Below are 15,115 nucleotides of genomic sequence, written 5' to 3'. Positions count from 1 at the left end.
TCTCTACTGCCCCTTTCTCCCTAGGGAGCCCTAAGACTGGGCCAGCCCCCCCCCTCCGGCCCACGGGAGCCCCCCGCTCTCCTGCCCACGTGTGGTCGTGGCTCCTGCGCCGCGGGCTGTCTTCCCTTCCCCCTGCGGTGTCCCACCACGTGCCACCATCTTCCCCTGGTTCTGCTCTGGGCATCCGCTTCGCTCCTGTGCCTGGCCCCAGGACCGGGTGCTTTCCCCTCTCCCACAAGTTAACGCCGGGGCCTTTGTGTCCGTCCGTCCTTCCTGCCTTCCGTGCCGCGTTAGCTGCATCACCTCACCTCCTTCTTGCTCCCCGTGCACACCCCCACCCGGTTCCTGCACACCCCTCCTCTCTTTACTGTTCACATATGGAAAACGCTGCAGTCTTTGGGCTCTGCCTTCTCCGTAACCACGCAGTTGCTCAATCCAATTTTGCTGTTACTAGTCTTTAACTCCTTCATCTTGTTACTTCTACAGTAACCTCTGCAGTTTGTCTCTTGTATGGCTCCTGTTTTGCCCTGGCCCACTCCGGTCTTGACGGCCCTCCTGGTATTTGTCCTTTGTTTGCTGTTCTTACATCATTCTCATTTCTGTAATCACCTGCTTTCTTTATGATCCGTCCCTCCTTCAGATTCCTGGAATTCCTGTAAACGGTTCGCACCAGTCCCCTCCGTGTTCATTATTCTGTCCTTTGAGTTTGTAGCCCTAGCTTGTGCCCCGGCAGGTTTTTTTAATTAACCCATGTGACGCAGGAGCCACACTCAAGTAGCTTTCCCTAAGGGGAAATGTAATAAGGTAATAGAGAGTAAGGCTACGTGTGATAGCATATCTCTCCTTCTGTATTGAAGCTGCCATCACCCCAGCCCACGTATGAAATTAGTGTGTGTCTGATGTGGCTTGGAGGTCGGGCAGGAGAGCTTGCCTCGAGGTTCCCTGCCTGCTCACAGAGCAGCGTTTGTACTTGCATACGCGTCAGGTCAAGGGCTGGTGTTAGTCAGGCTCTTGGACGCCTTGAGCCCCTTCACCTACAGAACGATTTAGACTAGTCTGATGGTTATGTGAGCAGAGAAGAACTTGCTTAGTTGATAAGACAAAATTTGAGAGCTAACTACTTATAAAAATGAGTTTGAGTTAGAAGTTTGGTAATTTTTCTATATGAAACAGTAATTACATGAGTAATGTAAAAGCCAAAGAGAGGGCTGCAGTCCCGAGAAGGATGATGGGCCTCTGGTATAGGTGTTTCTAGAGAATGGTTTGGGAGGTGATTCCAGGCACTAATACCCTACTGCACATTTAAATTGTTTTTAGTCCTAAAGTTTTATTGCGAGGTCTGTCGCTTTGTTGTCTTAGAACCTTCATTTGTGAAGGCACAAGCTCAGGACAGGCTCTAAAACATCGTTTCAAAAAACCTCTCACAGTTAGTATGTCATGGAGAAAAGCTTGGTGGTTTGGTGCGAGGTGACCAGAAAGGCTATCGGGAGAACGTTTGTCTTAAATGACACTCTCCCTGTCTCTGTTTTGGAAGCCGAACTTCTAATATTATCAGCACTGCATGTGCAGGTTTAAAAAAACAAAACCTGAAGCTCAAGTCCCTGTAGGTGTCAGATCTGAGGGTATTTATAAGCGTGGTGATCTATCTGGTGGTGGCCTTGTCCGCCTACTCAACAGAGCACAGGAGATGGCAGTCTGCAGGATTGCCAAAGTGGGATCCTTTCAGTTGGCCGGTGATAAAGGTTTCAGGTTATGATTACTTGTGCTGTGTATCTACGTTCAGGCAATCCTCTATTGTATTTCTTGCTTCAGTGAGGATCTAAAACAAGTGCCTAACTTCCTTTACAGTCAGCATGAAAACGCTGAGCAAGATCTGGGAAACAAGAATACTAACGGTTTACAAAGAACAGTGTCATCAGAATCAACAGACTCAGGTATGGCTTTCTCAATTAATAAATAACGAGTGAGGCATGAAAAGCATCGTATCTTTACGTGGCTTCCGCTGCAAGCAGCTTCCAGGGTTTGGGTAGAGAACTGATGCTGGCTGCCTGCAATCCCTGCAGCCACTTCTCATTCTTACGCTCTTGAAAGGAGGGAGGCAGGCAAACCATCGCTCAGCAAGCTTCTGTAGTTCATGGTGTGGGTTGTGGGTGTGTGGTTTTGTTTGTTGGTTGTTTTTCTTTTTTTTTTTTTCTTTGATTGTCCTGGAGTATGTTAACAGTAGAGCTAGCGTGGAGGAAAAACTGGTTCTGCCCCCACAGGGGGACTCTCACAGAGATGGCTTTTTCCTTTTTTCTTAGGATGACTGTTAAGACGTGGTTGCTGACCTGTCATTCGTTGTACTCCAGCATGATGTTTATCACTACCATTTTCTGATTGCCTTGATGTTCTGCTCTGTACATGGTAGTAGGTCAACACCTTATCATGAGCGTATCAGCCTTTCTTGCAGTAGAGACGGCTGAAGATGAAGGCTGCTGAAGATAGCCCAAGATAGGCTTCAGTGGTGAATTGGAGTCCCACCATTCTCTAGTCTGGGGTGTCTTGCAGATATTGGCTTGTGAGTGTTTATAGTTGCGTGTTGGGGCTGTGGTCTGGAGAACTGGGAGATAGTGTTTCATTCTTCATTGTTAGGATCCGTTGCATATCTGCATTCAGCTCTGAATGGGACCCATTTGAGTTTCTGCCCTTTGGAGGGTGATAACTGTGATGAAAGCAAGTTGTCACCGTGTGGTTTCTCTCTTTCAACCCGAACTGTGTTAACCTGCTCTGCCTGCTCGAATCAAGGCTGTTGAGCCGGGTTTGTCTTGTGGCTTGCTTTTTTTTTTGTGGCTTTTTGTTAACGTGAGCTGATCGTTTATCTGAAACCTGGGGAGCTGCATCTTAGTACTGGTACTTGCCCAGAAGTTTTTTTTCTTCAGATGTGATGTTTTATAAGAGAAAATGCAATAAGCTATAACCTCATGACTTGTAGAATCAGGGAAGCCTCTGATACTTCATTGGTCCAGCCCAGCAATGGAAATCAGTGTCTCCATCTGAATTTATGCACCAGTCTGACTGTGCATGGTGCTTTCAGCCTTCAAGGGAACTTTAAGAACCACTGAAACATGAGTATAGCTCGCAAACCACGAGTGGGACAGAATTATCAAGCTTGCTAAATCTCCACTTTCTTCTTGTCTTTTTTCTTTTTTCTCCTGTCTCCAAAGCAGGCCTTAAGTGCTTACAAAACACTCATGATTAAGGTTTCTGCTGTGCCGAGATCGCTACCTGTCATGTTAGTCAGATTAATTCTTTGTAGTTGTTTGTTTAGATCGCAGTCACTGAAGTAGCAACAAGTCTTGTCATGATGGTATAGAGTGTATTCTGGTAAGCTGCTGGCCTGTCACTAGGGCTTGGGAATACTACCATAATACAAAAACTCCTTGGGGAATCTGTGTTTAAGTAAGCTTCATATTTGACTGTACTTAAATGCTATGTAGCTGTAATGTTTCGCTTGGTTTGTGCTTATGGAGCGCTTGCTGTTATTTCCAGTACACTAGCGTGCATTAAGGAGGGCCTTTGACTATTTTTTTTTTTTTTTGGAATGACCCCAAAATTTCTTCCTATGAAGAGGTGTAACTAAAAACATGGCTTAAAAAACCCTAAAGGACTAAGTTGTTTATTAAGATGTGTGTGTGAGAGAACAAGCCAAGATTATTCTATGTTATGTGGTAAGCACTCTCTTCTACGTGCCATGCTAGGCAGGGCTGGGGGTGCTTTTTTAATTACTCCTATTTTTCCCCGGGCACTAACACCTGATTATCTATGGCCAAAACCAACAGTATGGAGTATCTGTAACTGTTATTTACTTCTACACTGAGGTGTGGCTGCAGATGGGACTTTCCACATGAGTTTCCTGTCTGAGCTCAGGGTCTCTGAGGAAATCTGTAGCGGTGTCTAATACTTTGCGTTTCCCAGATACTACTCAGTAGAAAACGCTGTCTCTCCTCTGCAGGTTGCGCTTTGGATTCGCCTGGTCCTGCAGCCTCAAACGATATCATGGAGGAAACGTATGTAACCATATGCTAAGCCTGACTTCTGGCGTTCCACGTTGCAGCATTATCAGATGTGGGCTAATGAGAGGCTTGACGTGGCTTTTCCTTTGCTGGCATGTGTGCAGTGGGCTCCTCTCTTCAACTTGTAGAAGCATGTGCTGTAGTGCTCTGCAGCTTGAGATGCTAGGCTTTCTGTCTTCTCTGTGTCCCAGAGTACTTAACAAGTTTTGGGTCTGAGTTAATGTGTTGTACCAACCAGACTGTTTGAGCATGACATTGGCACCTTACCAGGAGTCTGAGGCTGCACCACATTGCATGTAAGTTGCAGTTTTCACTCAACACTTACATACAAGCATAAATTATAATTTGCCTTAACTGATACCAAGCAGTTGCTCTTAGCTTTGAATTTGCCGCTCTCGATTAGGTTATCTTCCTTTTCCTAATCTTCTATCCCCAGGGATGGGGGACAGATGCCCTTGGTCTCTGATTTGCTGAGCTCTTCTTCCTTTAGCCTAGCTTCTCGTCTAAACAACGCTGAAAAGAATTTAAGGAAAGGAGGGGGAGAAGGAGTCTAGCTAGCGTTTCAAAAACTAGGATGGGATAAGCTGGCTATAAATAGCTTTTGAGAACGACAAAGTGTCACCAAGAAGCATGTTGGCTTCTGCTTAGCGTAACACTCCATGGCTTAAATACAACGGTGACTTTTAGGGTACTATCCTTTGGTGCTAACTGTGGGGCATCTCGCTTGCTTTTAGGTTTGAGAAAGCAATTCTTGAATCCAGCAGACTGAAGTAAGTATACATTGATTTTTAACTTTTGTCAGTGACTGTTGTAGCTTATGGAGTTTTACGGGGAGGGGGGGAAAGTGAGTTCTACTCACGTTACCGTCTTTTAAAACAAAATGTTGAAATAAATCTTGGTTCTCTTTCATTGTAGCATTCGAATGCCTTTCAGAAGAATACATTCACTGCCAGTAAGTGAGGGTGGTATTGGTCTTGTATAAACGTTAAAGGATTTAGCGTGTTAAGTGTTTTTAGTTGGGTACGTTCCATAACTTGTTCATTTTCTGTCTTCAAGAACAGCTGCTGTGGCACTTAATGAAAACTGTCAAAATTACAGCTTGTAAACTCAAAACCTCATTTAAGTTAGCGTGAAACTTCAGTGACGTGGCTTTGTCACTAATGCGGCTGAAGCATTTTGGTACCTGTGCTGAGATGTCAGCATAAGACTCCTGCACACAGTTTGCACCAATTTGTAGTCGGAGACCTTACAGTCTTCACTGACCCCTGTTTTGCTTAAAATGTAGTCGTGCGAAGACTATGTTGTGCAATACTGAACTGGCACTTTTGTATGAATGTTGTAGCAAAGCCTCCTGGGATCCAGTCCTGCTCTGAAGAGAAACCACGCCGATTCTCTGGATAGTGATGCTTTTCAACTATTGGAACAAGATGAAAATAAGGAAAATGTAAGTGTTGCTTTCTGTTGCCTGCGATGATACGGTGTAAGAGGCGGTACCAAGGAAGCTGAATTAGCCCAGCCCTTCAGCAATGGATGCAGTGGAAAAGGCTTCTTTTACTCTCTGCCAGGCTGTAGTTCAGACGTAACAAAGTTTTGCGTAGCTTAGTGTAGGGGAACTTGCAGTGAAGTGCGACAGCACTGATTATAGCGACTGCAAACTGATCATAGGTTAATAAAAATTTGGAAGACTCTGATTGTGCAGCTCTACCTTCGTGCTACTGAACCTGACTCCTTTTAGGCTGTGGCAAGGGAAAATGTATTCATACTGCTAGCTTTAGATAGCTACGAGGGGTGCCTCCAGAAAGCTGTTTAGATAGATCACCTCATCTCTTTCCGCTGCAGACATGGGGAGCCCTGGTTCCTCACAGCACAAATGTCCTACTTGCTCTGAAAGGCCGTGCTGCTGGAAATCCCATCGGTAGGACTCCGACAGGTCTCTACAGAAAAGCGGGTGTCAGGAGACAGCCTTGGCTGCCTTTAAAAATGATTTCTTTTGCGGAGAAGTTGACTGACAAAAGAAATAGAAAAGCTTTAAGCCTGCAGGTGATGTCAAGAGGATGAAAGCTTGATTATGTTAAATGAATCACTATTGTAATGTCTCTTAATTTGAAAACACTTGCCTTCAGACTATTTCTGTTGGTAGGAGGGAACTTCAATCCAAAACGTCGGGTAGCTTAAAAAAAAGATAAAATGATCCTAGCAACTTACGCCGCTTAATTTTGGTAAAATGGTCACTTTGCTTCCTTTGAATTCAGGAATCGTTTGAGTTTAAGAAGCCAACCAAACCAGCTTCTCGTAGTTCTGTGCACGTCCACTCCCATGATGGAAAAGGTGTTCCTGGACCAAGGCAGAGTTTGTCTCCAGCTCGGATGGTAAGTAATACAGTGTTCCTTGCAACTAATTCTCAGCTAATCCTCTGCATGCCTACTCTCTGGGAGGAAGAAAAATTGCATCACGATTCTAAGACAATGCTGTTAATGACCACTACTCATGTGCCAAATGGAAAAACTTATCTGTCTGCCAGGTAAGAAAACTCAACGTTTGGCTCATGAGGTGGTCAGAAGTTTGAAACATGGATTGTTCTGTAGCCTGTGAAAGACCAGTCAATACGGAGCTGAGGTTATGCTGCAGTAACTCAAGGGAGTGTGGACATCGCTGTGGAATAGAGGAAGCTAGCTTGAAATTGTTTTCACTACCAGTAAAGTAGATATTCATGTTGAGGCAGATGCATTTGGAACAATGAAGCCAACTGTGTAGATGCAACTGAGTCTTATGTCCAGATATGACATGCAGGAAGAAAATATTACCTTATTCGTATTCTATTGCTTAGAAAAAGCAACTGAAAGAATATGGTGGGTCCTTGCACAGAAACGGAGCTGGGGGGACTAAGTCTTGTCTCCACTCCTCGAACCTGGTAGTCCTTCGTCCTGCTTAGTACTCTTGAGCTTATCAGCTGCAGAGTTTATATTAATTCTTGATCCTATTGACACCACCCATTTCTCACCTTTGCTGGCTAGCTTCTTCCAGAGAAGAGGGTTATTGCTTAATGAGGCTAACGAAGCACTCTGCTGTTGTAAGGATCAAATAAAAGTGTTGGAACTTGGTTTGGGGTTTGCTCAAGTCAGTGTGTTCAAGGTGGCGGAATAAGGACCTTGTTTTCTGTAGTGCAGTGAGAGGCATGGCATCATCTCTGTGGTTACAGCATCCTGCGGTAGAGAGGAGGAATGTTGTTAAAACTAACTGTCCTGTCTCAGTTTCCCACTGGTGAAATACGCACGGGTGAACAGGAAGACTATAGGCCAGCTTTCCTGCAGCAGTCTTCTCTGACTTCCTCTGAAAGCGAAGATGATGATGGATTCCTAGAGCTGCTAGATGAGCAAGATTTGAAGGTATGTACAAAGGAAATACGATAGACACTTCAAAATCAGCTCTGTAATGTTAATAGTCCGCCAACAACGTGTCCGTGGTGCACGTACGTTCTAGCAGAAGTCAGTGTGGTGAGTCAGACTGCAAAAAGCTAGGTCCTAGGGAATCCTAGAAGATGAGTTATGATCATCTTTTTCAACTCTTACGTTTCAGTGTCTCCATCTTATATCTGCTCTTTCCTAGTGCAGAAAATGGGGTTTACTTGGGGTGTGAACAGCAGTTTAAGAATTGCTGCTGTCTTATTGGCAGATGAGAATTGCATTGCTAGAGAGGATTATTTGAACCGTTGGCATTTTTCTTTAGAAACTTGCTGAAAGAGCTAGAGGTGATATTTGCTTTCAAGCCACTTAAATAGAAGACTGTTTCCAACTGAATTTGAAATGCTTAAAGCTTTGGAGGAACATCATTGTTAATCAATCAATGAATTGATATAACTGACCTTCTCCAACATGACTCAACTCGGTTCCATTATTGGACTAGTAATTGTGTTAAATTCCTAAAACTGATCTGACAGCTGAATTCAGCTGGAATGTTTGCCCGAGCTGTGCAGAAGCCATAGATATTTACGGTCTCTGCCCACGGTGAAATAGATGAGAATGAACTTTTTTTTTTCTCAGAATGATGAGGAGATGCCATCTGATGTGGCCAGCCTCTGGACCGCGCCACTGGTCATGAGGAGAACAGACAATCGGGTAAGTGTTCTGGCAGAGCACAACAGAACGGAGACAGGGACTTTGTTCTGGCAGCCGTTTTCACTACTGGGACAAGCGATCGCACTGTCTCTGATCCTGTATGCCTAATAACAACAACAAAACAAGATATGGCATAAACCCCCTTCAGTATTCTGTTATCTCTAAAGCCTGTTTACCTGGAAGACTTTGTCAGTGCGGAACAATGCTCATTGTGTGCGTATATAGGCATTAACTTTCTTTTCACAAAAACACTTCATAAATGCAAGATCTTGACTTCCCTTATCAGATACTTGTTGACATATCTTGAATACATTCTGCACAGCCTTACCTGGAATGCCTGTAGCCCAGTCTTCTGATAATAGTCTGTGAAGGGAGTTTAGACTCCAGCAAAAAGCTCCTTAATCTGCTGATAGATTGTCTGCTAATTGGTATAAAGCACTCTGCTAGCACATCATATTGTTCCTGGTGCTCGAAGCTCACCCGGTCCGCACAGCAAGAAACGAGTGTTACTGGTTTACGGGGAGCTGAATTCAGATGACCCTACTAACATCCTGCCGTTGCTGTGCAGTGGCAGCGTCTGTACAAGGCAAAATTTGTAATAGTCTGAAAGTCTGAGGCTTGCTTAGTTTCTAATCTAAATCTTTGCTAGACAACTCTAACATCTCTCCTTCCTTGTAGGCCAAACGATGCCGGTTGTTTGGCTCTTCATCTCTGCCTAGTGGTGTAGGAAGAACCACCCAGAAAAGGGCGGAGAGATCCCAGGAAGAGAATTCTCCAGGGAAAAGCAAGAAGAGGAAAAGCCTGCCTGGAACACCTTCTGAGGACGCGACGGTTGGTGGCTTGGCATCCAATTTTGTAACAGAATTGATTAGGAGAGGATCTAATATAGGTGTCTAGTTTATGAAGGTTAATGAGAGAGCTTTTTCAGGTGAATTGCTGACCGAGCGAAACTGCATTCTCTCTGCATAGTGCAGGAGGTTTGGGGGAGCTGGTGCAGTAATTGCATACTCTTGAGCCTGAGTTTTGCCTTAATCCAAAGGGGAAGCTGGGGAGTCATAGTTCAGGGCTTCAGAGTAAATGTGAGTTTTCTGTTATGCTCTGGGAAAAGGGGGTCTCTGCTGTCAGTGCTTGGCATTGATCTCTAACCCGTGTTCCTCTAGAGTTTGAAAATGGTAAAGACGCAATCCTCTACAGCAGAGATCGAAAGCATTTTGGACAGTGACCAGAGAGATCTTATTGGTGACTTCTCAAAGGTAATTCAAGTGATTTAATGGTCAAGTGTTAATTCAAAAAGATCTACAAAATTCCCTTCAGTATAGGAGCCAAAAATAAAATTCTGTCCCTGAATTTTAGAATTCTTAGTTTTAACTCTAGCAAAGCTGAAGAGATTCTTGTCAACAAAGCATCTGTGTTACAAAATTAACTGCTGGGCGCTGTGCTATCGCCTACGTGGCTCACGTCCGGAACATTCTCGATTAAATGCTGTCTGTCTTATAGGGTTATTTATTCCACACTGTTGATGGGAAACATCAAGATTTAAAATATATCGACTCAGAAATGGTACGTGCTCCAGGGACGGTAAAAAAAATTCTTTACTGGGGGCGGGGGGGAAACAACACAAAAACATCTTGAAACAACTCGTTTGTTTGTTTGTTTTCAGATTGTGTCTGTGCTGACTGGGAAGTTTGCGAGCTTCATCAAGGAATGCGTGATAATTGATTGTAGATACCCGTACGAGTATGAAGGAGGACACATCAAGGTATGTTGACCCCGTAAGAGCAATGTAGGGTTGTCTGAAGTTGCAAACTGGGGTCATGTGGCACCACGTGGGCCGCTCTTTATTAGCGAGTATCCAAGGCCCTGTGGATGTGCTATAGCTGAGATGCCCAAGTGCCCCACTGGGGTCTGTGATCCTGTTATGCCCAGGCGCTGCGTGAATCTCAGGGCGCTGAGCTCACACTTGGTTCATAAAGTGACTTTTCCCTCAAAGGAGGGAACATCCTGCTTTCCTTAAGCAGAGGAGGTGGCCTGTGTGGCAAGCAGGGAGATGGTTCCAGAGGAGGATGTAAGACACTCGGTGTCCAGCATCCTGATATCTAGAGAAGCTAAAATTAGAATATGAAGCTTAATTTAAACCAGACTTCAAAGAACAAGCGGCTGTGGAAAACATAATTGATCTTGAAGCTTGCTGCTTGAGCAAGCTGGCCGGCCCTCTCAGATGCAATGAGATGGGAAGGGAAATGCAACGAGCCACAACCTACGGCTGTTGAAATGGCCATCTGAAACAGGTCCCGGTCACCTGGAGTCAGCGTTAGGCTATCTGTAATGTCTGCTTGGGTTTGAAGCTGCGTTCCCAACAGCTAGAGAGCGCTGCCAGAGCTCCTCTAGGAAACCAAGATGAGGAAACGGCTTGCAAGGAAGTGGGATAGGTTTGTTACTGTTCTCCTCCACTCACTGCGTGTGCTCGGGCATTGACTGCCTTTACAGGGTGCTGTAAACCTACATATGGAAGAGGATGTGGAAGACTACTTGCTTAAGAAGCCAATCCAGCCATCGGAGAACAAACGAGTGATAATAGTGTTCCACTGCGAGTTTTCTTCGGAGCGGGGTCCTCGAATGTGAGTTGTCCCACACTCCCCTAGATAAGAACTTACTGCTGTGCTCGTTGAGAGCAAAGCTTTCAGGGTGGCACCAGTTACTGTGTTGGCATGCTACTTAATACGCGGTTTGTCACGAGTAGATGTTGGTTGTCACCTCTGGCAAGGATGTGACACAACCCATGATGTGAATGGCCATGTTGAAGTTGGGCTGGCGCGCTGGAATGCTTAGAGACGGAAAGGGAAAACCAGTTAGCCACAGCTGTGCCGCCAGTGTGGCTTGTCAGCGTGTTCCTGATAGGCAGTGGCTTGCGTCTGTAATCCAAGGAATGGGAAGTGTCCTGGTTTCGGCAGGGATAGAGTTAATTTCCTTCCTAGTAGCTGGTACAGTGCTGTGTTTTGGATTTAGGGTGAGAATAATGTTGATAATGCACCGATGTTTGAGTTGTTGCTGAGCAGTGCTTGCACTAGTCAAGGACTTTGGGGGGAGGTGGCCGGGGGGGGCCGCTGCTCGGGGAGTGGCTGGGCATCGGTCGGCGGGTGGTGAGCAATTGTACTGTGCATCACTTGCTTTGTGTATTATTATTATTATTATCATTTTATTTCAAGTATTAAACTGTTTTTACCTCAACCCACGAGTTTTTCTCACTTGTGCTCTTCCAATTCTCTCCCCCGCCCCACCGGGTGGGGGGGAGAGCGAGCGGCTGCGTGGTGCTTAGCTGCCGACTGAGGTTAAACCACGACAGGAAGTTTCGGGTGAGCGTCGTTTTCGTGCGTTATTTGTTGAATGCAAGATTTAACACGGGACTTCTTCCTGCTACAGGTGCCGGTTTGTGAGAGAGCGGGACAGGCTGGGTAACGAGTACCCCAACCTCCATTACCCAGAACTCTATGTCCTGAAAGGGGGTTACAAGGACTTCTTCTTAAGATGCCGTGTAAGTAACATTCTCTTAAATCCATCTCTTGCATGCTCGGAAGAGAAGAAATGATAGCTAAAGAAATACCCATGTATTCATACTCCTTCAGACTTCCCTTTGGAGCAGGGTGTTTTTTTGCTGGGGTAACTTTTCCTGCTCTGTTGCCCAGTGCTCTCCCATACTGAGAGCAGCTAACATTTGGCAGTGAGGCTGCCTTCACTTCCCTAAGCCTATCCCATACTTCAGAGCTGTCTTGCTGCCGTAGCTGAAAGGTTTTTCCACTTCTCTCAAGAGTAAAATATAAAACTGGTTTCTGCCCTTTTATAACAAGCAGGAGTTCAAAATGTCATTTGGAGAAGGAATTTAAGGCTACGCAGCCCGCAAGGACTAGGAGAGAAGAGGCTTGACAGTAATTGCCGTATAACAAATAGAAACCTGAAGTCTCATACTATACTAAAATAGCAACATTGGAAAACTCGAGCTTTGAGTTTGCAGCCTCTAATTCAGAAAAGGAAACTAAAAAATGCCCAGCAGCTCTCTTCCCAGCACTGTGAGGATGGTGTTTCTCCTATCACTTGGCTTCTGCTGCTTCAGCATTTCAGTGGCTGTACTCTTTCTCCAGCTAATTTTACCTGCCGTTCTGACACAAACTCGACTGTGGCCTGACTGTCACTTTAGTCCCTCTCAGGCCCTCACACTTCAGCGCATCTCTTAGATTACCTTCCTGTTCTGTGACTTGGTGCGTTCTCAGAGAGCTGAGAGATGCTTGGCCTTCCTGTGGCCGCCTGGGTGGGGCTGTGTGCGGTTTCCCAGTGGGATGCTGGGTCTCCCAGCAATTGGGCCTTCTTGGGGGATGCCGGTGTTCATGGTAGCGAGTGCTGTCCTGTTTTGTGGCTCTCCCTGCGATCTGCTGGCTCCCCTGTGGCAGTGGATGCCTGGGTTTTGTTTCGGGCCCCGTGGGTATTGTCTCCCGAGGTGGGAGGACCGAGGGCCTCAAGGTGGCAGCATGGAACAGCCGACGACAGCCTTTAATGCTCTGGGACTGGCCTGTGAGCCAGGGGCTGGCGGGTCTGAGAGACAAGTATTCTTCAAATCTGTGCTACTTCAAGGTCTATACTAGATAGACTTACTTTGTTTATTGATGTCTGGCAGAAAATTTGGGGTGAGAGCTCTGTATACAGGGCTGGAAGTCCTTCGTTTAATAGCTATCACTTCTGAAGCAGCTGTAATCTGAATATCCCTTGGCTTTGTTCACGAACGCCTGGTATGAAACTCCTGCTCGGGGTGGGGACTCCAGTTCTGTTTATTCTGGCGGTAGCGGCTGAAGTGGCTGCTACCGGGCCCTGTCGGTGAGTCTCAAAGAGATCATCGCTCCTGTGACATATTGAAGTGAAACCAGCTTCTCTTTCCCCAGAGTTTCTGCGAGCCCCAGAGCTATCGCCCCATGCACCACGAGGACTTTAAAGAAGACTTGAAAAGGTTCCGCACCAAAAGCCGAACCTGGGCTGGTGAGAAGAGCAAAAGGGAACTGTACAGTCGCCTGAAGAAACTCTAAGGGCTGAACTGAACACGCAAAGACTGCCCGTCGTGGGAGGGGGGAGGCTGCAGCGGGAGGGAGACGTGCCTGTTCCTTGCTTGTGGTTATCGGGTACCAGCTCTCTCCTCGTCTGTTGTCTTACTGGGGACACCGTGGAACTTGCGGCCGCAGGCTTGAACCGAGCAACCCGGGTGCTGGCTGGGAGCTGACTCTTCTGAATACTCTTGTTACGCTGCTTTGTGGAAACGGCTTCTCGCGTTCTGTGACATCCACAAACTGCCCAACAGTCTGCCCGGGGAGGGGTGGGGAGAGGCTGTTGCGTGCCATCTGCATGGGGCTCGGCTGATACGTGGTGTAAGCAGTGAGGATATTTTAGTGCCTGTTATTTTTTAAATGCTTTATTTTATTTAAATACAGTCAAGTGAAGCTAATACCGCTACAGTTGAATCATCTGGATTGTACTCAAACCTTGTTTCTGCCGTTGGGCAGCCTGCTGTTGGGGGGTGGGGGGGTTAATTATTTTTCTCAGCTGCAGCTTTGTGTCTCGGTAGCGTAATGCGTCGTGGTGAAGTAAAATGGGAACTAGTTCATTACAGCTAGAGGTCCCACCTCGCTGAGCTCCTGTGTTTCGCTGTGGGAAGCCTCTTGAAGACAGTCTAAGGGGAAATGGCTTATTGTACGTAGATACCGTGTTCACCTCGTTTACTTAATCTAGATTGCTTTACTTCATAATAATTTGAATTTAGCTGCTGCTTTAGTTCTAGAGGAGTTGGTGTTTCAAAGTAGGGAGAACGTCTGGGAACTGAGGGTAGTTCAGAAATAGGCTCTCAGGTGATCCCAGAAGTACCGGGTGGCAAAGCTGTTGCCAGGATTCTCAACAGCAGCAGTTTACTGTCGCTGCTCCCTCCGAGGCTGCGTATTATCATGAAATGTGTCCAGAAAAGAGCCCGGCTGTGAGGAATGACGGTAATGATCCTGGGAGGCTGTTCTGAAACTGCTCCCGCTGCCGTGGGTTTGACTTTGGCCACTTCTCCAGTAGCAGAAGCACCTTCTGCCAGGAAAGGCAGGAAATACAATCAATTCTTGAAGGAAGAGGAACTTCCTCAGCCGGCGTTGTGCCCTACAGCTGAGCCCTACAAATTGCCCACCTAAAGCAGAATTTGTGGTTCCGCGGCACAACAGCGCTAGTCCTAAAACCGCTTTGCTGCTAATTTTTGGTGTCGCGCAGGACCCAACGAATGACCCTTACAGTAGCCCAGCGATTTCGGGGTAAGGCCAGCTGCCTGCCGCAGAACGCTGTGACGATTGCTGGAGCTCTTCTTCCTCACACGTGAACTTCTTCGTGACACTAGTGCTCCTGAAGCTGGGCGTGCAGCCCGGGAACAGCCATGCGTCCTGGAAGCTCTCGGCTCTCACTTTAGCAGAAATCCACGCTTCGCAGGGCTTGGCTTGCTCCGTGCGAGCTCGTCTTGCGTGCCGTTTTACCTGTGTCAAAAAAATACTGAAATGGAGGTGGCTTATGTGGAATTTTAACTTGATTTTTTTTAAAGCTGTTTCTTAAAACCTGCTGTTAATCCTCTTGAGAACTGAAAGGATAAACTGAACTCTTTCTCGTTTAAAAAAAGAAAATAAATCGTATTTTGCTGGCTTCCCTCAAAGCTGAATACTTTGAATGGGAAGATGAAGTGCTAAATCAGAAATGGCGATTGCCAAATCGCCCTCTGTAAGTGACCGTGTCCCACCCCTCACCTGGAAGGTCTGAACTCCCGGAGGAAGCCGGTGCGGTGCCTGGGCGGGCTGTGGGGTGGGAGGAGATCACGTGCCGGTGAGTCAGCGGGGAAGGCCAGCTGCCTGCGACACGGCAGCAACGTGCTTTTTGGCGCAAGACCCATTGCGC

The 15,115-nt window shown here is 46.4% G+C and overlaps 1 protein-coding gene across 1 annotated transcript; it reads left to right on the top strand.

Annotated features, from left to right (window-relative positions):
* The first annotated feature begins 1,228 nt into the window (after nt 1-1,228).
* On the top strand, nt 1,229-14,876 carry CDC25A (cell division cycle 25A). Its single transcript, XM_009323156.1, has 16 exons — nt 1,229-1,239; nt 1,813-1,934; nt 3,992-4,046; nt 4,787-4,822; nt 4,968-5,004; nt 5,395-5,496; nt 6,305-6,421; nt 7,304-7,438; nt 8,093-8,167; nt 8,846-8,998; nt 9,328-9,420; nt 9,665-9,727; nt 9,828-9,926; nt 10,655-10,785; nt 11,588-11,699; nt 13,096-14,876. The coding sequence occupies exons 1-16, from the start codon at nt 1,229-1,231 to the stop codon at nt 13,234-13,236; spliced, it is 1,482 nt and encodes a 493-aa protein (XP_009321431.1). The 3' UTR covers nt 13,237-14,876.
* Nucleotides 14,877-15,115: the final 239 nt, after the last annotated feature.

The sequence above is a fragment of the Pygoscelis adeliae genome, unplaced genomic scaffold (genome assembly GCF_000699105.1).
Source record: "Pygoscelis adeliae isolate BGI_AS28 unplaced genomic scaffold, ASM69910v1 Scaffold444, whole genome shotgun sequence".
Taxonomy (NCBI): Eukaryota; Metazoa; Chordata; class Aves; order Sphenisciformes; family Spheniscidae; genus Pygoscelis; species Pygoscelis adeliae.
The sequence above is the reverse complement of the archived record's forward strand: the minus strand, read 5'-3'. Positions and strand labels throughout refer to the sequence as shown.

Bases quoted from the DNA above. Each gene is read 5' to 3' on its own strand.
- CDC25A (XM_009323156.1), top strand. The intron at 8,168-8,845 runs GTAAGTGTTCTG...CCTTCCTTGTAG, and splicing joins TGAGGAGAACAGACAATCGG to GCCAAACGATGCCGGTTGTT. The intron at 10,786-11,587 runs GTGAGTTGTCCC...TTCCTGCTACAG, and splicing joins TCGGAGCGGGGTCCTCGAAT to GTGCCGGTTTGTGAGAGAGC.